Consider the following 25,032-nt stretch of genomic DNA (forward strand, 5'->3'; position numbering starts at 1 on the left):
CTAAGATTTTCAAACTTATATTATATATTTTTGTGTTTTCTGACCACCGAGGCCATTTGGTTTGGTCCATGTCCACACATGTCTATACCTTGACTGTTGCGTGAACTATGATAGAAATATACAAATAAACGGCTTATTATTCATTTATTAGTTTTGCAATCTTGTCTTTATGCAGAAATTAACTATTACGATATTTTTTAAACGTGTATGAAATCAATTTTATTAGTTTCACATTTCCTCTAAACTCAGTATATTCTATTCTATGACAAATATCAAATTATATGTGATATGATATAATCCAATCAGACCAAAGTTGGCAATAATGAAATTAAAATACGTGTATAGGCAAAAATAAGGAGCAAAAGAAAAAGAAATTGACATGTAAAAATGTCATGGCATTGTAACAAAATATGCCAGGGCCTTCAAAATCAATAAGCCTGTGTTCTGCACAAGTTAGTAATGATTATATCTGACTTTGGTCAGATTTGATCGGATCGAGTCGCATATAAAGAGAGAACGAAAAACAGTAAAAAGGAATTCTTTGTAAATGTACCATGCCATTTAGTTTTCATTTTGTGGAAAAAATAATAATATGTGTTTTCCATTCTGAGACAAAACCAGTATCAGTATAATTATTAAAGTATTTTAAATCAGTAAGGTTATAGATCCATTTGTTATATTTTCTTGTATATTATTTATCCCATCCAGGTGATACCCCTTTCTATGCTGATTCACTGGTGGGTACTTATGGTAAGATTATGGACCACAAAAACTCACTGGAGTTCCCGTCTGATGTTGAAATGTCACCGAGTGCCAAGGACCTCATCTGTCGATTCCTCACAGACAGGCAAGTAAACTTAAAACCATCCTGATCAATAACAATAAAAAAAAAAAGAAAATAAAAGCATTTAAGGTTGGACACTATTTTAAAGTGTTGCAATTTGGTAGTTCACAGCATCTTGCGAATGGTAGTCAGCTTTGGCAAAAATCGCAGTGCTCATTTCATAGCGAGTGTGTAGAAGAATTCAAATATTACAGATATACTTTTGTAGGTCCTGTGGTTCTTGAGTTATGTTGTAGGAGGGCTGAAACACCTGCAACACTTACATAAACATACATAACTCATTAACAACGATAAATCAAGCAAGGTTTGAAAGTATATGTTTTGTAAAATGAACTTTCCAAAACATCAAAGTGTTATTTTTCAATAATATATTGATTTACATAATGAAAATCAACATTTTTTGGCTGCTTCGACCAACAGTACCTTGTCTACCCTTAAAGGACTCCGCAACTAATGTGTTATAAACCATAAATTGATGAACAAGCGCAAAAACAAGTTATAACATTGCTACTGCTTAATCATATTCTTAAGTTTCATCCCAAAGTTAATCATTACAAAACTGTGTTATACTTTTTTACTACAGAGAGACAAGGTTAGGACGTAATGGCATCACAGAAATCATGACACATAAATTCTTCAAGAACAACATGTGGACATTTGACAATATCAGGCAAAGTGAGTATGCTGATGTAAAGGGAGAAAGTCTGGACTGGGCTTCAGCCATAATAGAAGTATAGTTGCTTTATATCCTGCATAACACTAAACACTCAAGACTTTTGTTCTGAAAGTCTCATTCACAGTCATGATCATTCACATTCAAAGAAGCCTTCTTCTCTATCTATTATAAAATGATTTAAGCATACACAAAAAATTGGCCTATTGCCAAGACTTCATTGAGGGATCTGCATCAGTGAAGTGGAGTTGCTACATACTTCGGCTTTTGGGCAGCTTGCGATTTTCCTGGTGCAGTACCACATTGTTTGACCTATATAGAAAGGCTATAATACCAGACCTGCCAAGTGTCCCTCATTTGGGGTTTTCCAAAGTGAAAAAGAGGGATAGTCCTGCTTTCTGAAAATTTCAGTGATGATAAATTTAAATGTAAGTACAACAGCAGCAAATGATGCAAATTTCACTTAAAAATTTTGCTATAGCAGTATAGTCTATTGTGATAAATTTAGACCTGCATAAACCTTCCCTGAATTCTGAAAGTGTGGCACATCTCAAGTCTTTGAATTTGTCGATACTTGGTTTGTGTACATGTACAAGGTTTTGGCCTCCTTCTTTCCGACTTTGGTGGGTTGCTGGTCTGTAATACACCCCAAGAGGACACCCCTGCAGTGTTATTTTACTAAATTGGACAAAACAGTGATCCTCCTTGGTTTCTCTTTGTAAATGCAACCTATACATTGATTCTCATTACCAGCTGTGCCACCTGTTGTACCAGAACTGATGAGCGACACAGACACCAGTAACTTTGACGAGATAGAGCCAGAGGAGAAACCAGATGAAACCTTCCAGATTCCAAAATCATTTGCTGGCAACAATCTCCCATTCATTGGGTTCACCTACAACAAGCAGAACACGTAAGTATGAAGAAGAGTTGTGATGAAAAGGTTTTGTTTTATTTGGTGCCACAGTTACAAATGAAAAGGATATAATAAGCAGTTAAGTAAGAGGCCTTTAAGACCATAAAGCACGTAAAACCATTGGAGATAATATTAAAGCATTATATTAAACATGCTATTTGGTTATACAAAGGAAGCATCAGGCAGTTAAAGAGGCATTTCATGATTCACAGCCTCATCACCCCACTTTCCTAAAAAGGTTTAGATTTTTGTACCATTGGAAACCACTGGCTACATAATGTTTGTGTGCAAAAATGTTTTTGCCAATTCATTTGCTTGGCACAAATATCATCAAATATGTATTCATGTCCATTTAACAAAACAAAATTACTACACAGCCTATGTAATACACATAATCATGCACAACTCGCAAAGTCGGAATCGACCAAAATTTTGGAAATAAGCTGAAACATATCATAATTAAAAAGAGGAAGTTTGAATCACAAAATACTCCTTTAAATAAAAGGCCTTTAAGACCCTGAAGTAAAATTAATTGTACCAATGTAAAGCCACAGTAAACTTTTAACAGAAGTGTCATTTTTGTGCATTTGCCTTTTTCAGGTTGTTCAGCCAAATGCAGAATGGAACCGATGAGGTATGTCTTTGTTATTGTTTACTTACATTTTTATTGCACTTTTAATTAATTCTGCTTCTCTAGTTTAGATTATTCCACAATGAGCAATGCTAAAAAAATGATAAATTCCATAGCATGAATTGTGAAAAAAAAGATAAACTGTTACTTTGTGTAGTTAAAAGTGATAGCACCTACTGATATTTGTTTTAAACCTTACAATTAGAATATATGCCACAGATTGCTGGGCAAATTAAAAATATACCTATAAACCCATTAACAGTTTGTTGCATCAAAAGTAGCTGACATTAATATATCAAGGCTGTGATTTGAACTCCTTGAACCCTTCCTCCAGACTGCGGAAAGCTTTATTTTGTTAATAATGTTCTAACAGTCAAATTTAGGATAGACATTTTTTCATGTTCTCATCTAACATTGGACCAACTTTTAACCCCATGGGCACCGCACAAAGCAGAATCTTGGATAACTATCTAGTTACCACGACTGAACCTGATAGAATCATTTGCTTTATTCCGTGTAGTCACTGGATAGTTGTCCAAGATTATGCTTGCTGCACGGGCACCACTATCGTTCTTATAGTGCTCCCGATTGGTTAATTACATGATACAATCATCTTAGTATCCAAGTAAAATAGAGCTTTTAGAACTCTCTTCTCAATCAGAATCTATTCTTAATCCATTTCAACCCTACTGACTATTATTACTAGACGTCTGATTGGCTCAATACATGATATACCGTATTGTTTGTAATAAACGCCCCGGGGGCGATGCATTTTTCCAAAAGGGGGGCATTTATTGAAGGTGCATTGTCAGTGAAAAAAATTCTGGTTAATATTCCCGATGGTGCTCCTGTAGAAAGGAGGGATTTACGGCTATACTAATATAGTATTATGGCGACGCCCATGGAAAATATCATTTTTGTGGTAAATACATCCGTAAGTGCATCATCAAGCAAGAATCTGGTGAAATTCTACCATAATTAGGCAATGGAATGGATGTTAGAGAAAGTCTTATATAATAGGTTTGTCCATGCAATTTAGCGATCGCGACTGACAAGACTGACATGACTGATGCAGTTTTAAGCTTACTCACACGATATAGCATGGAAATGTTTGCATTTTTGTTAATTTTTCACAGAAAAATTGGAGGGGGCATTTATTACAAACAATACAGTAGTTCTCTTTTTAACCAATCAAAATAGCTCTTGGAGATCGATAGGGTTAATTTCTAGCTAAGAAACCAGCTAGTGGGGTTATGAAAAAGAATTCACTGAAAATGTAACTGATGCCTTAAGTTGAAAACTCAAATCGGAATACACTGTAGGTTGATACTTTCAGTATTATTGGGTCGCGTTATCATCCCTTTTAATCTGCCGGTATTATCATATACAGCGTAACATATTAGGAAATCATTGCGCCAATCAAGGTTATTGCCCATAACATATCAGGAAGTACTTGAATGCCAGGAAGAAAGTCAGGAGGCTCACTTGTATTTATAGGCATTCAGAAATAATAAATGATAAACTTTTCAATGTTTGCAGTGCAGGAAGTATTGCTCAGTGTCTAGGTTGGGGCCAAGGCATCAGTTTATTTAGAGGGTGGTCCTATTTTATCACATAATGTTTCCTACTTTACATGAAGGTCTATCACCTAAACATCCTCACTCCCAAGTTTAATGAGTTAAATAAATAGCTGTAGTGGTTTCGATGTGAGAAGCAAAAAGCTAATCACAAATTGTAAATTGTCAGAAGATATCACACCAAAACTTGAACAGGTTGCAATCGTCTAACAAATATTGAGCTATTGCAGTTGAAATTCATTCACCCCTACAGGGGTGTTGTAGATTACCCACAGGGGGTGTAGATTTCAAATGGAGTCACACATTTAGGTAATCCAATTTGAAATTCACACTCTGGAAGTTCATGTCTTCCATAGGGGGTGTATGGATTTCAACTGGAATAACCCAATTCTTCATGTACAAAGTTGATGTTATCTAATTACACAATTATTAGACTCCGACACCGGACGATCTTACCGTTTCCGATGTTGATTAAGAAGTATCTTGCATCAACATCTGAAAGGTAAGATCGCACCGGTTATGAGTCTACCAAACATTTCTGTTTGGGACTAATATCTATGGAATTACTATTTCCTGAATTTTTAAAGAAATTCTTTTTACTATTTGAACTTTTGTTTTGTTTCATACACATTTTAATATTTCTATTACAATACCTCACAGTATATTGATCATATCAATTAGATCACATAATGTAGTGTACGAGTACCAAGATTTAATGCAGGAAACTAAATTTGTTTTAACATCAGTCATGGAGATTCATCCTTTATTTGTCAGTTACATCATTTCATCACAAAATATTGCTTGCTGTTTTTAAAACAAAGTTCTGCAATTTTAAGCTAGTATGTGTACATTTCAGTTCAGCAGTTTGCTTGTAGAGAAGTGTAGATTTGCCTTCATAATATGTGTCGGTGTGCTTTTATCAGATTATTGCTTTTTGCTGCATTGTTACATACAAGATGCATCGAAGCGAAATGGGTCAATCGCTGGGTCACAATCAATATTACTTCTGACTGATTTGGTCTGTGTGCTGGAATTCACAAAAATATGTAGAAGAAAAATGTCACTGCTTTTCAATCAGTTTTAACTTGACTTACTTGTCACTGTAGACCTATTCATAAGTACTCTAACCTACTCTATTAATACTGTTTAATGGGATATTCCAGTTAAAATCCATTATACCCCTTATGTGAGACATGACCTTAATTTCCCACACACGGGGTATAGAAATGGGAGTCACTCATTCTGTAACCCCATTTGATAGTCGTATTCCATGTGTGGAAGATTAATGTCATGTTTTCCATAGGAGGTGTATATGGATTTTAATTTGTATAGCCCAATGATGCTAGTACTTTGTCTTGTTTATCAGGGATACCAGCTTTCAGGCAATTGCCTGATTTCAGGCTTTTTGTTACTCCAAATTTCCATTCATTTGCCCAAATTTGCACACTTTTTTAGGCTTTTCCTGCAAAGTCACTTCAGGCCACTGCTGTTTTGCAAAATAGTATGTAGTTGATACACACAGTTGTTTGTGACATGTTGAATCTTTGTAAGACTGTCAAAACTAAAACAGGTCATTTTTGTCATGTGTATCTAAAAGGCAGTTCCAATTTGATAGAGCCTGTGTGACTGCATGTCTTTAAGGTCCATGCCTTGATATACAGAACCACACACTGTCAATATATCTCACTTTATAGACCACTGTACTCATTTAGAGTCAACCTGCTAATAAATGTGTAATATATAGCCTTAAAGTATTAAAAGTAACAAGCTTTCAGTGGTATAAAGCATAGTCAGTGGCACTAATTTAAGTACAAGAACTAACATTACAATGGCTCAGCGGTAGAAAGACATATATCCTTTAGCTGCTCTATGGTTGGCTGTGATGTGTCAATTCTCTCACAGATTGTACATTCACTCCTACAGAGTGCACTGAGCTACACTGTGCATTGGGTTATTTCAGTTGAAATCCATACACTCCCTATGGAAAACATGACCTTAATCTCCCACACAGGGGGTGTAGATTAAATGATGTTACTCATGCAGGTAACCCCATTTGAAATTCACACTCCCTGTGTGGAATATTAAGGTCATGTCTTCCATAGGGTGTGTATGCATTTCAACTGAAGAAGCCCATTGAGTCAACTCAAGCATATCCCATGCAATTATACACCCAGCAGCTGATGCAAAAAAAAAATTGTTTGCTTGACCGTCTTAGCAGTCCTGACCTGAGAACATTTTTTTTGGAATTTTTTTTTAATACAATATTCCCCAAAAAGACATGAACTATTTGTTTGAAAATTGAAGATATGAAAGTAATGTTATAAAATACCATTTCATGCATGTTTGCCCCTGTCCAGTCATACCTGGCCGAGGGTTTGATATTTCAAGGAATTAAAAAACATTGTTGAACTTAAAAAGTGAAAGTGATCTATGGACAAGCAAACAATTACCGTATTCGTCCGAGTATAGTCCCACCCCCATTTTTTTTTTTTTTTTTTTTTTTTTTTGGTTTTGGAGTGTCCCTGGACCTAGACCTAGATGCTAGGATCATTCATGGTTGACCTAAAAATATAAAAAAAAAACAAGATGTTTTGTATTTTTAATATGAAAATTGATATTTTGTATTCATGTCATACTCTATTAAGGATATCAAAATGCATTCAAATTTTTTTTTTTTTAGGTCAACCATGAATGATCCTAGCATCTAGGTCTAGGTCCAGGGACACTCCAAAACCGAAAAAAAAAAACTTTTTTTTAATTGAGTATAATCCCACCCCCAATTATGAAAAATTTTCACCTGAAAAACGGGTGGGACTATACTCGGACCAATACGGTAATTTTTTTTTGGGCCCGATGGAGATACATCTTTTTACCACTAAACCATCCATATATTACTTGTGTAGTAGTCATCAGTTTGCAGCTATGGTTACCTTTTGAAGCTAATCTGGTTGCAGTGAACTCTTATTCATCACATCTTAATAGGTTTTTAATAATTATGTTAATACTTACAACACGGAAGCACAGAGAAATCAGTTACAAGTACAACTTAATCTTAATTCATAATATTAATCAACTGTTATTATTCAGTGTTATTTTTAAATCTTATTCTTAACCAACTGACATTTTTTTAGTTGTCTTGATTTGTGTTAATTTCTGATTTTCTTATTTTTCTCTGATGTGATTCTGTGTCACCTCCAATGTACTTTGTGCATGTTTGACCCTGTTGCTGACATTTGACCCTGCTGCTGCACTCATCGCTGCTTCGTATTGAAAAGATTGATAATGTGAGTGTTGCGTGATACAAAAACATGCATGTTATTTGTTTCATTAAGGGATGGGGTATGAACGTTTGGACAGTATTTATTGTGGAACATTAGAGCACATCAGACATATCGAATTGCATTCTGAATACGAAGAATGTCCTTCTGATATCAAATAATTTTGATATTTTTGATATTTAACAGTACTCGAAGTAAACTTTATAAGTCTGATGATTTATACTTGAAGTGTATGTAGGCGGGATGAAAAGCCGACGATCAATTGGAAAATTTTGACCTTTCGTAGTGAACATATGGATTATTTTCCCAAAACACCCGTAAAAATAGGTCGTTTTGGTATAAAATCCATATCTTCAATATGAAAGGTCAAAATTTTCAATTGATCATCGGCTTTTCCTCCCTGCTACATACACTTTAAGAATATATTATTAGATTTATAAAATTTACTTGAGGACTGTTATATATCAAAAATGTGAAAAATATCAAATTTTAATAATTTGTCATAAAATTTGTATTATATCGTGAATTTCAAAAAATGAAAATTATTTGATATCAGAAAGACATTCTACGTATTCAGAATGCAATTCGATATGTCTGATGTGCTCTCATGTCCCACAAAAAATACTGTTGAAACGCTTAAAACGCTCATTCCAGATCCCTTAAAGGGATATAGCCCAAAAGTATACTTTGGTTGTCTGCTGTTTATCATTCTCAAAACATTTGCAAAACATTTTGGCCATGCATACAGCACTTTCCCATTCATAAAACCATAATCATTTCAAAACTTACATGTGCATGGATGTAAATGTTGAATAAGTGCACAGGTACACTGAAGTAGAAAACAAGTATTCAATCCTAAATTGTGAATTCAGTTAGGAGAGAACCATCTCTCCAAACCATCCAAAAGGAACCTCTAATTGTAATTCCTGAACATACAGCTACATATTGATAGTCCGAGGGTCATTAATCTGAAAACCCAATAAAAGAATTCAAAACCGTAATCCTTACCCTAAAATTCCGGTAACCCTAAAATAAGCCCCAATCCTAACTCTAAACCTAACCCTGACTCTAATCTTATCTATGACCCTTAGTTTATCCCAAACACTAACCCTAAATGTAATGGTAACCCTAACCTTAGCCCTAATCCTAATCTAAAATACCATAAACCCTAACTTTAACCATTATTATGTTTTGAAGAATCCAAGTGTGTAAAAATATTGGATCCAAAACATAATAATGATAAATTGATGCTTTTACCCAATATTTATTGGTCTCACTATGAGTTTTAAAATATTGGACTCGACTACGCCTCGTCCCCATATTTTAAAACTCATAGCTCGACTAATAAATATGGTCTCAATCGATCCAATTTTATATCAATGTTGGACTAATGAGCTGTTCCCGAATATGCCTGTAATTTTGGGCATTTGGTTTAATTACCAATAGAAATGTTTTGACATTATAATCTGATTCATCAAACACATTCAATCAAGACCTGTCTTCCATACTGCACACTTGCATGCTACATTGGCAAAGAAAGGCAAAGGACTTGAGAAATGTAATGGTGATTTGAACCTCATAAGCGGAAAAAAGCTTAAACAAACAGGGTAGAAAATAGAATATTCAATAGTCGCCTCCCAGAAGCTTTAGTATTAGTACCTTTAAATAATGGGCTATTCCAGTTGAAATCCATACACCCCCTGTGGATGACATGACATTATTCTTCCACACAGATTGTGTCTTCCATAGGGGGTGATGGATTCAACTGGAATAGTCCAATCAGTGTGAATCTGCATGTGGGTGTATCTTTACACACTAGCCACTGTTTCAATCTTCAGTATGCACAAATATGCACCTTGCAGCACTGTGTTCTGCAGCACCCTTAAAAACAATAAAATATTTTATGCACAGTCAAGTATTTATTTGTCCAATTCATTTTTAATGTACATTTATATGTTGTAAAATAATTATTAAGTTGTAGTTTTGTTGCATTTCATTGGCACTACAAAATGTATTATTTTTCATCAATGGTGAAAGTAATAGGTGTAAAAAAAGTCAGGTTTGTGATATCACATATATCCAAACAGGCCTGCATTTATTCCCGAGATTTAAGGCAGCAATGTGACATTGAGATTAGGTAATCTGCAAAGGTTTTTTTTGTCTTAGAAAAAGCTACTTGATTTGCTGTGATTATGACAATTCAAAACCTTTCTACAAATTTAGAGAAACTTGAGTATAGCAGTCTCCACCTCCACCTCCACCCCTAATCCTAACCCTAATCCTAACCCTGATCTCCTAACTCTAACCCTAATCTGTTAATCCTAACCCTTATCTTAACCTAAAACCTAATCCTAATATCTTAGGATGGGGACAGTTATTCTCAAGTTTTAACCAAAGTGCAGCAGATCTACTCGATTCCAGAAAAATACAGCACTAATTTTTTTGAATTAAAAAAGTTAATCATGTTTTGCCAAATGACATGTGGCTTAATCCGAATTCTTTTATTTGGTTCTAACTGGCAATAAAAATCCAATTTTAATATTTTTGCAATTTGAGGGGAAATGGGTTAAAACATGCAATTTTGAATGTTTTTGTACAATTGTAGTCACAAATTCTAAGACTTGGCACAGGTCTAAGCATTCAATGCCTTGAATATAGGCTAAGAGTTAGCTTATAATATATTATGTCATTTTTTGATAATAGGTTATGAAAAAGATTCTAAAAGAAAATGTGTTTTCCAAACATTACAATGCATAACTTGAAATTAGTCTTTGTGCTTGATTGCCATAGCATACGAAAAACACCCTAAAAATTTCAAAGAATTGACAAAATATTAAAATTTGACATTCATTGACAGTTAAAACTAATTAAATTATTATAATTTAGCTATGTTTCATTTGGCAAAACAAGATTGTATTTTTTTAATTAAAAAAAATGAGTGCTCTATTTTTCTGGAGTAATAAGTAGATGATTTATAAGATGTATAGTATACATCTTATAAATCATCTACTTATACATTGTATACCATCACAATTTCAAGTAATAAAGCACTATTGCAATGTATATATCCCTCATTCCCTAGTTCTCACTGTACATATGTCTATACATGAGTGATTGGCCATTGACGTTTATAAACACATAACCTTTTAAATTTATTACCCATACTAGTAATTTGGTTGTGGTATGTTTGGTATGTCATGTCCCAGGTTATGGCACTATAACATTATACAGCCATAAATTTTAATGCAAGTGCAAGCTAATGGTAGAGTAATTTACAGTTTGCACAAAGGTTTTATGTAATGTTGTTCATTAAACATATGTGTTATTGTACATTTTGTGAATATTTGCATATTTTAATTATTTTGTGTATTTTTCTTCCAATTTTCATTACATTTCCTTTTGCAGTCCGCGGATCCAAAGATGGTAAGCATAAAAATATCAGGTCTGCCTATTTCATGGGGGGATTTATCAAAATCTTGCAACACATATTTTAATGCTATGTTGGTTGATTTTACCACTACATTTTCTATCTTACATGAGGCCCATAAATTTTGAGTTATAATTGCTCCCAGCATTTATATCACTGCTGCTCACAGAACAGTTTGTAATATTGGAATGGTGCATCTAAAGGAAATATATATCTCAGTTTAAGTAACAGTTTAATGGGATTATGAGAAAAACATTTTTATTTAACACCAACATGCATAATTGTGATGGAGGTAAAGTGGGGGATGAGGCTATTGTGAGAGAGGACAGTTAATATTAAAGATGTGTATAGAGAAAAAGGAACATTGATAAATGTATCCTATAAATTTTGGTAAGACATGCATTAAGGGCATTGTCTAAGGGCACAACACGGTAGCACCACCACAGGGGCTTGAACCCACAGTCCTCTGATTATGAGTCGGAGCTAGGTCACGTTATTATGAGAGAGGACAGGTAGGTAAATGAGATATGTATAGAAAAAAAGGAACATTTTTGAAAGACATAGATTTAGAGTATTGTCTAAGGCACAACATGATAGCAACACTGCCAGGGTTCGAACCCACAACCCTCTTTCCTGCTATTTTGAAACCAGCTGTGTAATTCTTTGTTCAATTTTCAGAAAGCAGAAATGGAACAGAAGTTGAAGAAGCTGAAGGAGCAGATTGATGGTGCTAAGCAATCCAAGGATGAGATGGAACACAAGTACAGACATGCCAGCGGCAAGCTGGAGAAACTACAACGGGAATTTGACAGGGAGGTAAGTCTCATGCACTTGGTTATTACATTGTAATTATCTTCAGCTGACTGTGGAGTGGGCAACCACAAGTTGCTTCATTATCATGTCATATTTTAAAACTCATAGCTCGACCAATAAATATGGGCTCAATTGATCCAATTTTATATCAAACTGCTGCTATCTTGGGCCATTGTAACAACTTGATCGGACAGCGGCAAGTTACTCAAGTTGATTTTATGAAGTTGGATCAAATGCTTGCTGATGTTTTGCGTGGACATGGCTCGAAAAAGTGGGGAATTTAGGAAGCTCCTTCCCAGGAAATGTTGGTGTTTGGAGGGAAATGTTGGTGTTTGGAGGGAAATTGTGTCTTTTTTGTATATAAAAACATGCTATAAATTGTGGGAAATTTTGCTTGCTTCCCAGGATAATAACATTTTTTCAAGCCCTTGGCGTGAGTTACCCCATTCAAACTGTCATGCTGCAATGGCAAGCGGCATCACATATCAGTCAATGATAGGTCCATTTGTCAAGCCGCTCAGCGACAACTTAAGCAGCATGACGGTATGAAACTAGCATTAGTAGTGGTAGAGTAATATGAATGTATATTTTTTAATTAATTTTTCCATGGATGAAGTCAAGCACAGTTTGTTGAAATCACGAACACCACAAATTTAGTTGAGATTTCAAATCACAAAATTCTGCGGATTCAGTAATCCAAATATCGTGAAATTATCTGCTTTTGTTTGTTCTCAGGCTGATGAAAAGAAGCGTGCTGAAACCAAGTTGATGAATCAGGAGAAATTATTAGCTCAACAGAAACATGAGCTCAGGGAGGTAAGTACATGCTTATTATAATCTGCTTTTCGGTTGAATAAAGAGGTATGTGAGGTCACACCATTGACTAGAGAGTTGTTTAGAGCTTATGAAACTTATAAAGCTTCCTTAATTTACAATAACCTACGCTGGCTGCAGCATCATTTTTTGTTAGATTGAGATCTGCCATGTTTTTATTTTGGCTAGGTCGTAATAGCACACATAATTTTTACGTAGCCCCCCCCCCCTTTTGTAACAGTATCATTTTTCTTCTAATAGTGTGGTTAGCCCTGTGTAGTACCCGTGTAGGTTATGCATTGCACTGTCCTCACCATGTGTGCTTGCATAGGAATTTGAACTCTATATTTTCTGTTTTCTAACATCTCTTCCGTTTTCTCTGTTATAAGACAAATCGCAAGCTAGAATACGAACAAGAATGCCGTCAGCGCTTTGAGAGGCAGGTCGCCGAGATCCCAACGCTGGAGACGCAGGTGCGAGAGCTGAGGGTGAAAGCTGAGAAGATCTCCTTCCTGGAACGGCAGGTAGATAATCTGAACAAGCAGCTTCAGCACGAGGAGGAATCCTCACAGAGAATCAAGAAGGCATTGTCTGAACAACAGAAGGTGAGAACAATTTTTTTAATGGGTAGACTAGAGTCCGAAGTTTTCTGTTTTACGGAAAATGGAACAGAATCACAGAATCGGAAGTACAACACGGAAAATGACATTTTTGTATGACGTGACAAAATTTGTTAAATGATAAGAGAAATAAATGTTAAAAACAATCTTGAGTTGAAGTACTGCTTAATAATACCGAAATAAAAGTATATTACAAAGGCATGAACCCCCTATCCATCCGAACATCATAACAGTCGGCCTATTATCATGAGAATATTCCAATCAGAGCATATTGATCACGATATTGAACACTTTATTGTGACATTAATATCATTCATAATCATTGTTTATACATTTTAACCTTTATTCATAAAACATGGATTAACTATTTTTTACAAATTTTACAACACGGATTACAATATGGAAAATGGATTTTAGAAAACGGTAAACTTCAGAGTCTAGGCTAGACCTTCCAAGTGGATTTAAGCCACTTACTTGACTTGCAATCTAGTTTCTCACGTCACAACTGCTTAGGTTGGAAGCTCCGGTTGTTATTCCTGTTAGGGAGCCTGACCCCGGTCAAAATGGAAAAGGTGTTTGTGGTGGGACGTAGAAGGGGTGTGGGCAGCCTTTTTGGCCTAATAGCCACCAGTTTCTGAATGATTTGTTGGCTCAAGTGAAATTAGTAGTACTGGTTATGAGAGCGCATGTGCTAAATTGTATGTAACAAAAAAGTATGGATCATTATGAATAAACTCTTCATAGGTTTTAACATTTGCCGCATTTGCTTTTAGATGTTGGAACTGATTATCTTTGCCATTGGGCTATTCCAGTTAAAATCCATATGCCCCCTGTGGAAGACATGACCTTAATCTTCCATACAGGGAGTGTGTTACCTGAATGGGTGACTTTGTTTGAAATCTACAGTTCTACACCCATCTGGGAGTTAAAAGTCCTGCCTTTCACAGGGGGTGTATGGATTTCAAGTGTAATACCCCATTGATTCCACTCTCCGTCTGGTCGTATTCTCACATTTTTGTATGTTTCCACAGAACAACTCTCTAATGGATCAGGAACAGAAGGATTTGAAGGACAAGTACAATCAGCTGATGGAAACCAAGGTGTCATTGGACAGAGAGCTCATCTCATTACAGGAGACTATGGCAGAAGAACGCAATTCTAGGGAAAGGATAGAAATGATGAAGGCTGATGTCGAACGTAAGTTGTAGCATAGGAAGCTAATAGTTGATTTGGAGTACAGATTTTACTGAATGATTCAAACTTGTCAAATGTGATGGATGGAAATGGTGTGATAATTTTGAATTTTGTATTTTGTATGAAACTCCCAGAGTAAGTCACACTGATTATTAACTGGAACACTATAAAGTTTTAATTTAACTTTGTCAGCTGCTTCTTCTTCTTGATACTGTGCAACGCCGCTTATAGTAAATTCTGTTATTGTCCTATGTTTCTCACAAAAGTGCTTATTTATACTCTGATCAGATTGTAATAGACGGGACTCATAACATCGTGGATTGATATAGGATGGCATACACACAGTTGGGCGCAGTACTTACGCGAACTGCACTTTGCATATTGCATGACTGTCGTACGCTTTTGTGAATTTACGCAGGCGTAAGTTGGGACTATATTGATTCGCACGGTAACAAAACTGAATAATTCCCGCCTATTACGAGCTGATCATACTATAGGTCAATTTTGATTTTCCTCTTTTTTTGCAGAACAAAATAACAAATTTATGGAGGATGTGTATAGACTAAAGGAGGCGGAGAGCAAGTCAATAGCAAATCAACAGCAGCTAAAACAACAACTCATATTACTGGAAAAAGTAAGTCAACATATTATACACTCTTTAACTGGCATGAAAGTTCATTTGTGTTTGAAATCAGATAAATAAAGAATTGAACTTTGTTCACAATGCACAAGTTGTTCACCTGAAATTTTCAGTTGTTAAGACAACAACCTTCTTCAGCAGAATGAACCAGTTTGTTGATCAATTTGATCAGGAGAAACAGGGAAATATCTAAGAACATGTTTCCTTGAGCATAGGCGGCCGAGCTGAACCGCGTCTGAGGTATCTCAGCGGCAGCGCATACACATAAGAGTCTCCAGGACATCCTGTTGACCTAGACAAAGTGCATATCTTCAACAGAGAACTACGGTACTTTGAAAGGAATCAAAGAGGCCAATCACATCCGAGCCAACCAACCTTCCTTGAATAAGGATGGGGGTGATGCAATTTATCAAGAGTCTCCGATCCAGTTCTAATGTGACAAGCCAAGAGTCGTCAAATCGAACAATGATCACTCTGACGAAAGAGTCGTCAAATCGAACAATGATCACTCTGCTGAAAAAGGTTGTAGTCTTAACAACCGAAAATTTTAGGTGAGCAACTTATGTGTTGTGAACAAAAGTTAAACTCTTCATTTATAAACACTCTTTACAAAGTATTGTATCAATATACATGTAGTCTCTGTAAATGTTATTAAGCATGGCATACCTTTTTAAATAAATAAATAAATTTCGGCTTTTAGAAAGCGCCTTTTTACCAGATCTCGGAGGATTCAAAGCACTGTAATTTTGCTGCCATGGTGAATCATCATAATCAGATTGCATCAACTAGGCATTGTGCAGCCAGACTTGGCGCAGACCTATCCGCACTTATATTATAACATCCTCCAATTATCTGTGCAGCTCCCCAAATTCCATTTGGTGAAGGTTTTTGATAACCAAACAACTAATCACTGATTTTGAAGCTGGAGGAAACCGGAGATCCCGGAGAAAACCTACGAGAGCGAGTATGGAACGGGATAAACCAAGTGCACATACAGTCCTTGGGAACGGCCGGGGCTTGAACCAGGGACCTAAGTGGTGCAAGGCGAGGGAACAACCGCTGTGCCAACTTGCTCTCCCATATACTCGGATGGCAATTGAATGAACACAATGTGCCATTTAGACATGTGCCATGCGTAATAGCAGTTAGTATTCTGTTTGTATTTTATTCTAATCACACACTAACCCTGTATCAATCCATACCTTTTCTTGACAGACCAAAGCTACTTTAGAATTTGACCTGAGGTCACTGCAACATAAATACGACCAAGCTGAAATCGATCACAAAGCTGCTATGGCTAACATGAGTGCAGAGACGAGCAGTAAAACAAGAAAGCAAGAAGAAGCTAGCATACAAGTACTAGAAGGTAGGGCACAGAATATAGCCACCGGTTTTCATGACACGTGTCATTAACTGATATTGGTAGCAGATTTTTCTGACATAGATTGTTTTTGTTTTTTTAATTAGATTGAGAATTACAGAAAACGATTCAACACCTGCTCATTGAGCTTTAAATTAAAACTTGGTGGCAGCGTCTTAATGCTTCCAACTCCTCCAGGTTAGCCTGCTGGATCTATGATAGTGTGATGGTTTTATTTTGTTGGTTTTCTGTTCATTGTAACATTGAATTTTATTAGCTTTTTGATGTATTCGCGCCAAATTAAAAACGGAAGCAAATCGGACCCCAGCCTACAAGGTGATTTGATGCAACTTGAAAAGGTCTGGAGAATTACAACTTTTAGATAATTATTGAGAATTATTTCTTTGAAGAAAGAAAGAACAGTTTACAACCTTATAAGTGTTACAATTAAACAAGGCTACCAATAAACACCAATTCTGACCGGGACACAACCCTGCTTACAAAAAGGGAAGGGAATGTGCTGATCTCTAGATGGTTGCCCTATCTATTAGGCTACCAGCTCCCACTGATAAACAGTGGTTAAAACTGGGTACTAATGTAGCCCCATCACCTACTTTACTACTATTTTTTCTTTATGATAAAGCAAGGGAATGTACCGGCATATGATTCAAACCCACGACCTTCAGATCTCTAGACGGACGCCCTATCCATTATGCTACCAGCTCCCACTGATAAACGGTGGTTAAAACTGGGTAGTAATGTAGCCCCATCACCTACTTCACTAGTATTATTTCTTTATGATAAAACAAGGGAATGTGCCGGCATGGGATTCGAACCCATAACCTTCAGATCTCTAAACAGACTCCCTATCCTACTCTACTGCTATTATTTCATTATTTCAGGTTTAAAGAAGCAGGTGGATGAGCATAAGACCCTTCAGCGTGATCTCCAGGGGAGAGTCGACAAAGCGGAGAGGGAAAGCAAGGTGCTAGAAGTCGACTTGAAACAGTCGCAACAGCAGGTCAAAGACTTGGAAGAAGCTAAACGCATTGAATCTCGCAAGGTAATGACACTTACGATGATTGCTGTGAACTTTTAGTTACAAGTGGAAAATTAAGGATATTATTAAAACAGACCTGTTCTCCTGTTTGAAACTGCTCAAGTAAGGACCAGATTTATAATTCTTGCCAGGCACAAAAATAAATAAATTTGTATTTCAGAATTGTAGTTATTAGTTCTTGAAACTGGGTAGCAAGAAAGTTGTTGACATTGACACAGAAAGGAACTTCATACAAGTTGTTATCAGCTAACAATTTATGATGTGGATTGGTAAATGGGATAAGTTTATTTTTTTGATATGTTGGATTTGATTTTGACCTTCTAAAATTTCTCCCCAAATCTCTCAGAATGATGAGCTCCAGCTTCAACTGGACCAAGCCAACCAGAAGAAGACTTTTGCATCTACAGATCTGAAGGCTGCTAGCCAACAGATTACCATCATGAAGGTAGAAGAGAAAAGGCTACGCTCAGAGTTGTCAGAGACAAAGGAGAAAATGGACAACCTCAAAGAGCAGCTAGAGAAGACCAAACAGTGAGTAGACTCTGGGATTGTATCTTCATTTTTGTTTCTCTGTAGGAGATCACTTTCTCCTGCCAGTAGAGTAGAAGTTATTATTATTCATTCAACTTTTCCAATTAAGCATGAAGTGTTTCATTTGAATAATAGGCTATTCCAGGTGAAATCCATACACCCCTATGGAAGACATAACCTTAATCTCATACGCAGGGGGTGTAGATTCAAAATGGAGTCATCCATTCAGGTAACCCCATTTGAAATTTTTGCTCTCCCTGTGTGGAATATTAGGGTAATATCTTCCACAGGGGGTGTATGGATGTCAACTTGAATAGCCCAATCTGTTTTTGTTACATATCAAAAATTTTTATTTACCCTAATTATGTTCAACAAAGATACAAATCAGAATTTCATAACATTTGGGATTTGGGGTATTAAGATGTTAAGTTGTGGGTAGGCTCTTGTCAAACTCGGTACTCAATTGTCAAATAAGAGAGAAGGGGTAATCTGTTACGGAGGTCATGAGTGTATTTAGGAGATGATTAGAGTAATAGGGACTATGATCAGTTATATTGTGTTGTTATCTGTGCCTTCTGTATCATAAAGTAGTAGTAATATTTTGGTAATATTTCCTTTTTTCCCCCTCAGAACTGCTGCAATAGCAAACCTGCAGATAAAGGAACTGCAAGAACAGCTTGAATCTGAACAAAACTTCACTGTGAGTATATATATATATATATATTAAACAACTGAGTTGTATAAAAAAAACATGCTTTTTTAGGTCAGGGATTCTCAATAGGTAGACCTTAAGCCAGATCCAGCCCATCGACTTCTTGTGGTTGGCCCTTGAACGACTCTAAAATGTACCACATAGCAAAACAAGGTGTATGTGGCTCTGAAACACAAATCTTTGAAATGATTTTGACCCTCTGTGGCCTGGAAGCAAACATAAACATCATTTTGTGTTGTATTTTTAAAAGTAATGATGATAAGTACTTAAAAGTATACATTTTCAGAAAGGAAATGACACAAGGAATCCAACTAGCACGGCAGATTTCTGCAAAAATGAGCAGTTTTTGAGAAAAGTGTCAAAATTGATTTGTGTTCTAAAGACACTCATATAGAAAGAGTTTTCTTAAATTTTTAAATTTTTTCTTCGTTTTAAAAATATGGGTCAAAAAAGATCAAAATTTGACTTTTTTTCAATTTTGACCAAAATTTGAGATAATTTAAGGTATATTTTCAAAATGAAGAAAAAATTCATAAATTTAAGTTGGAGTCCATTGAGAAGGACCAGAGTTATGTCAGAATTTAAAACAATAATGATTTGCATACTTGCGATAGATTTTATATGTATTAAATGTTTTCAATCCGACAGAAACTGTACAAGAACCAAAACTCCGTCCTCACAGAGCTAGTTGAGGAGAAGGAGCATGAAATAGATGAACTAAATCGCATCCTTGAGGCCTTACAGAATGAGCGTGACTCGTTCTCAACACAGCTGGAGTTGACATTAACCAAAGCAGATTCAGAGCAACTAGCAAGGTAAGTGGTCCAGAGTGCTTCTGTTCAGTCCAGGCAGTGATATCCTTGGTTGCATGCACGTATAAAAAAAAGCTGCCATGTGGCTCATCTAGAAAAGGCCGAGCAGATGACCAATGATAAAAGACCTTGCCACAGTCGGTTCAGGTCAGGGCAATACACTCTCTTGTTGGCAACATTTGCCTAATCCTGTAAAAATGCCCGACCAGCTATCTATAGGGACCCCATTCAACAGGTCACTTGTGCCTGGGTGAAGTTTCATCAGCGTTATCTCCTATAATTCTGCTTGCTAGACTGCACATGAGCACACTGAGTGTTTGGCACTTAGTGTAATGCCAAGAGAGATTTTGCCACCTCTATGTCTTTGTGTATATATGTGACCGTCCACCACGAACGTCACATAAAATGGCTCCTGGTCAAATGTGTACATATGTAACAGTCCACTCTTATTTTCACACTTGCAAGGTTGTGCATTTTTTTAATGAGCAAAATACTAAAAATATATTTGTGTGATATTTTCAATTTGATATTCAGGTCGATTGCAGAAGAGCAATATTCTGATCTGGAGAAAGAGAAGGCAATGAGGGAGTTAGAAATCAAAGAAATGGTGCAACAACATAGGTCTGATCTCAACGATAAGAACAACCAGATTAGTAAGGTAAGAGGGTTTAGTACATGCATGGTTCAAAGAGTAAATCGGGGTATAACCAGATGTCAATAGGTTAGGGTTGTGGGATCTATATGGTTCATATATAATCATAACTTATACTGTAGTGCATTGGGCTATTCGAAATTAAATCCATACACCCCTTATGGAAGACATGGCTTAATCTTCCACACAGAGAGTGCAAATTTTAAATGTGGTTACCAGAATGGGTGACTCCATTTTAAATCTACACCCCATGTGTGGTAAAGTAATGTCTTCCATATGGGGTGTATGAATTTCAACTAGAAGAGCCCATTATATCTACAGATATCCCTTAACCCCCCCCTTAAGTAGTAAAGTGTTTCCCTTAAGTTAAATTAAGGCATACCGTAAGTTTTCCCGCAAATTTATGGAGTTTGTACTTCCCATAAATTCTTCCTATTAATACTACAAATGTCTTTGGTTAGTATCTTATTTTCCTTTTCATACAGAGACAAACTTTTGAAAATGAAGAATCAAAGAACAAAATAATGTTGTGAAGAATTAATTTTGAGCCAGATTATTTGGTATACAGTGATGTAATATCCAGTCAAAGACAAACAGCATTGGGCTATTCCAGGGGACATCCATACTCCCCTATGGAAGATGTGACCTTAATCTTCCACACAGGGGTGTGAATTTCAAATGGAGTTACCTGAATAGGTGACTCCATTTGAAATCTACACCCCCTGTATGGAAGATAAAGATCATGTCTTTTATAGAAGATGTATGGATTCCAACTGGAATAACCCAGTAATGACAGCCGGTTATCTTTAGAAATCAGCAGTTTACTACAAGACCATGTTTTAGCATGAATTTCCTTAGCAAGTGTATCTGAATATGAAATAATTTCTTACTCATAATCATCCCATCGGTTTAAATCATGAACTAAACACAATCTTGACCAAATCGTAATACTACTGACATTGTACATTTACTAACTTTCAAGCATTTTGATTTCTGTTTGCCTTAATGATGTATGCCTGGCATTAGTCTTGGCTCCAAACGTCTTGTGGCTCCTTTGGTCACCTAAACAAACCGCCTGCCAACATGCTCGAGAGGGATATATGATTGGTCGATTATTTGCACCCTGCTTTATGATGGTTGTATTTTTTTATTGTGATATGATTACTTTCAAAGTTCCATTTTTGAACAGAAAAACTTCTAAAATATGTTTTAATTTTTTCAAAAAAAATATATAAATCAGGGCTGCATACAGGCTCTTGGTTAAGTATTCGAGCTGTCAGTAAGATACTTCTGGTTTCCATACATACACATGCGCACCAAAAACAGGGACTCAGAGATGTCTTTGCAGAGCATGTCACCAGATGGTGTGTTTAGGACCAGTGATGCCAACTTTATATGTACAATTGGGCTACTTGTAATCACTTGGCGCTATTTGCCTGAAATTGGGCTGCATTTGCCAGTGTCAGGCCACGGCTGTAATTTGACATATTTTTTGTCTAATGTAGCCTAATTATAAAGGTTTAGAGTCTCTGAAGCTCCAAATTGTAAGAACAATGGGTTTTGTGACCATTTATTGATCAGTCAGTAAACTTTGCAGTGAGTACCGGAAATTTTTATTAAATGCTCGAGTGCTTCTCCGCCCATTGGGGTGATATATATTCTAAATTCGGGTTAAAGCGCTCAAATATCCGGTATTGGGCGCCTTTTGGAATCCTATCAATTTGGGAACTTCGGAGTCATTCACCGCACACCTTGGCATTGCAAAGTTTAGGCAACAGTGTTTAGGACCAACGAATCCCCAGGCTGCTTGGAACCATGACTAGCCTGATATTTCCACTCTTGACTAACTTGATATTATTTTGGCTCTTGCCTTTCCATTTTCCATTTTTCTTTTTTGTTTTGTTTTGCTGTGTGCTTGTCCATGTAGTTGGAAGAGAAACAACGAGAAGTAAGTGAACATTTCTCATGTTTTTATTTCTTACATTTTTTTAGACTAAAAAGATGTTTGAATAAGGCATTTTTTCTCGGCATGTTTTTTAAAACTTATTTCAAACTTGTTATTTATATTAACTAATATTATATTAACATTGCTCTAAAATTGCTACTAAAATTAATAATATCATCAATAGTATTTATTAAAACTGGATTCATTAACATTTCCCTGCAATTAGGCCACCTAAATTAAATAGTTCGTCTCAAAACCCCTGCACACATTAGTACAATCACCCCTAATTAACAGTTGTATTTCCGCTGATTTCGAGTGAATTGAATTTTTGCACTTCTTTTTTCCCCCAAATCCACCACACTTCTTTTCCCCCCAAATCTCACATTTGACATCGACAGACATAAAAATAGCTGTAAAAAGTCGTAAATCTCAATCAAATTCTTCAGCTTGAACACTGTGAAACTATGCGTGCGTATTTGTATGAACAGTTTGCAGCTTTTTATTTCTACAATTTCAAACTCCTTTAGAAATGAAAGGTGGTCTATTCTTGTCCAAAAGCTTATCCCCAAGTTTAAAAAAAATTAAAAAGTAAAACAAAAAGACCAAACAAACTGCATTCCACATTATGTTTTCAACTTCGGAAAGGAGTTGAGACAAACTATTAATTAAAATGGCCAATAGAATGTTCTGAATCATAACATTTTCAATTGTAACTAGTTTAATGCAGGACTAAAACTACTTTTAAAAATAAATTTTAAGATCAGTCCATAATTATACTGGAAAATGTTGACGTTTTCATCTGTAGCTGCATTGTTAATGTGTCGTTCATAGTCTTTAGGTGAAAGTGGATACAAATTTAGCTTGGTTAGTTATAGCATCGTTTGTTTAGCTAACAAGAATCTAGTTGGTAGGGTTGCTTGAGCACTAAACAGGACGTCCTTATAATTTCACTTGAGATGAATGTACCATAGAGACAATGGAAGACCATTTGTGCTGCAGTCTGATTTCACAGTGTAACAGTTCTTGGTTTTCATAGGGAAAACTAGGTCAAGCTTAAAAACAGTTGATTAATTGCTGCTTTCATTTTTTAGACTTTCATGTTTGAAGACAAACTTCAATTAAAAGCTGTCAAATTCAGCAGCCTCTGAAATTATGTATTTTAGAGGAGCGCACAATACCTGAAAATTACTATTAAAAAAATGTTGTACTAATGTGATAAGAAAAACAGCGTCACAAACATTGTATGCTATAGTCCGTTTGGCTTTGTTAAGACATTAGCATCTGCGATCAAAGGCGGTGTATCTGTAGTTTGTGATGCGGAGCAAAGTGACTATGCCTTACAAATACACAGCCTTTGATAGTACACAATCTAATTATCATACGCGGATTCTACTCTCTCGCGGTAACCAAATGGACTATATATTGTTAAAGGTACACTCTCCAAAAAAATAAAAAATCTTTGCAGATTAAGCGCAGCACAGATGGACTTAATATTGGGCTATTCCAGTAATTCTACACCCCCTGTGTTAGAGATTAAGATCAAGGTCTTCCACAGGGGGTGTATGGATTGTAACTGGAATAGCCCATTAGCACAGAACATTCAATAGCAAGCTTTTATTCCTCTATGGTATATATAAGTTGTTGATTTGACTAATATTTGTTGTATAGATTGGTACTATATGATCCCTCTAACTCACTAATCTTTACTTGCCCCTCTGATAATACTCATCTTTTTTTAGTTGGAGGACTCGGTCTTAATAGTAAGTACTTACCTAACCAGTGGTGTCTTCCCATTGGGATATCCCAGTTGAAATCCATACACCCTGTATGGAAGACATAATCTTAATCTCCCAAACAGGAGGTGTAAATTTCAAATGGAGTCACCCATTCAGGTAACCCCATTTGAAATTCACACTCCCTGTGTGGAAGATTAAGATCATGTCTTCCATACAGGGTGTATGGATACCAACGGGAATAGCCCATTTTCCCTATTGCTTCCCATGCCACTTCCTTAATTACCCTTACCTTCCTTAAGTTATCTTTTATCTACCCCAAACTTATCTGTACTGGCCAATGCTTTTCTGTGCGATAGAAATTTAGGCAGATTTATTAGATGCTTTGTCCGCTTCTTGGTGGTTCAATGGAAAGATGTTTTTAGATGTCTTCTACATGTAGTAATGTGTTTTATTGTTAATTATACAGGATTTGTACCACTTTACAGAATAGCACCCCACCCAAAAACATTTTTTTAAAGTGGGGGGAAGGGGAGTATCTAGGTAGTTGTAAAAATCTTACAGATTGCTGAAAATGCAGTTTGTACTCTGGTATATATTGAGGCTTATTCAGGATTATAAATGAACAATTGACGAGCTCAGATGCAAAAACCGATATCTATTTTCCTTAATTTGAGATTAAGGCCTACATGCTAAATATAACCTAATGTAACAAATATTCAAGTGTTGTGCATTAATGCAATCCCAGTTTTTGTTTTCCTTATTAATGTGATTTTCTTTAAATTGTCTTCATTTTCCTGC

The 25,032-nt window shown here is 36.0% G+C and overlaps 1 protein-coding gene across 1 annotated transcript in view; it reads left to right on the plus strand.

The window, feature by feature from the left end:
• Positions 1–25,032, plus strand: part of LOC140166832 (rho-associated protein kinase 2-like) — an 80,670-nt gene that overhangs the window by 25,558 nt on the left and 30,080 nt on the right. Inside the window, 19 exon segments of the mRNA XM_072190321.1 lie at positions 709–851; positions 1,432–1,519; positions 2,271–2,430; positions 3,034–3,077; positions 4,604–4,611; positions 11,325–11,342; positions 12,025–12,162; positions 12,895–12,975; positions 13,362–13,577; positions 14,624–14,789; positions 15,314–15,420; positions 16,642–16,792; positions 17,689–17,849; positions 18,193–18,377; positions 19,008–19,077; positions 19,738–19,904; positions 20,436–20,559; positions 22,481–22,501; positions 24,238–24,258. Coding sequence (XP_072046422.1) covers positions 709–851; positions 1,432–1,519; positions 2,271–2,430; positions 3,034–3,077; positions 4,604–4,611; positions 11,325–11,342; positions 12,025–12,162; positions 12,895–12,975; positions 13,362–13,577; positions 14,624–14,789; positions 15,314–15,420; positions 16,642–16,792; positions 17,689–17,849; positions 18,193–18,377; positions 19,008–19,077; positions 19,738–19,904; positions 20,436–20,559; positions 22,481–22,501; positions 24,238–24,258 — 2,069 coding nt within the window.

This window comes from Amphiura filiformis, chromosome 12 (assembly GCF_039555335.1).
Source record: "Amphiura filiformis chromosome 12, Afil_fr2py, whole genome shotgun sequence".
Taxonomy (NCBI): Eukaryota; Metazoa; Echinodermata; class Ophiuroidea; order Amphilepidida; family Amphiuridae; genus Amphiura; species Amphiura filiformis.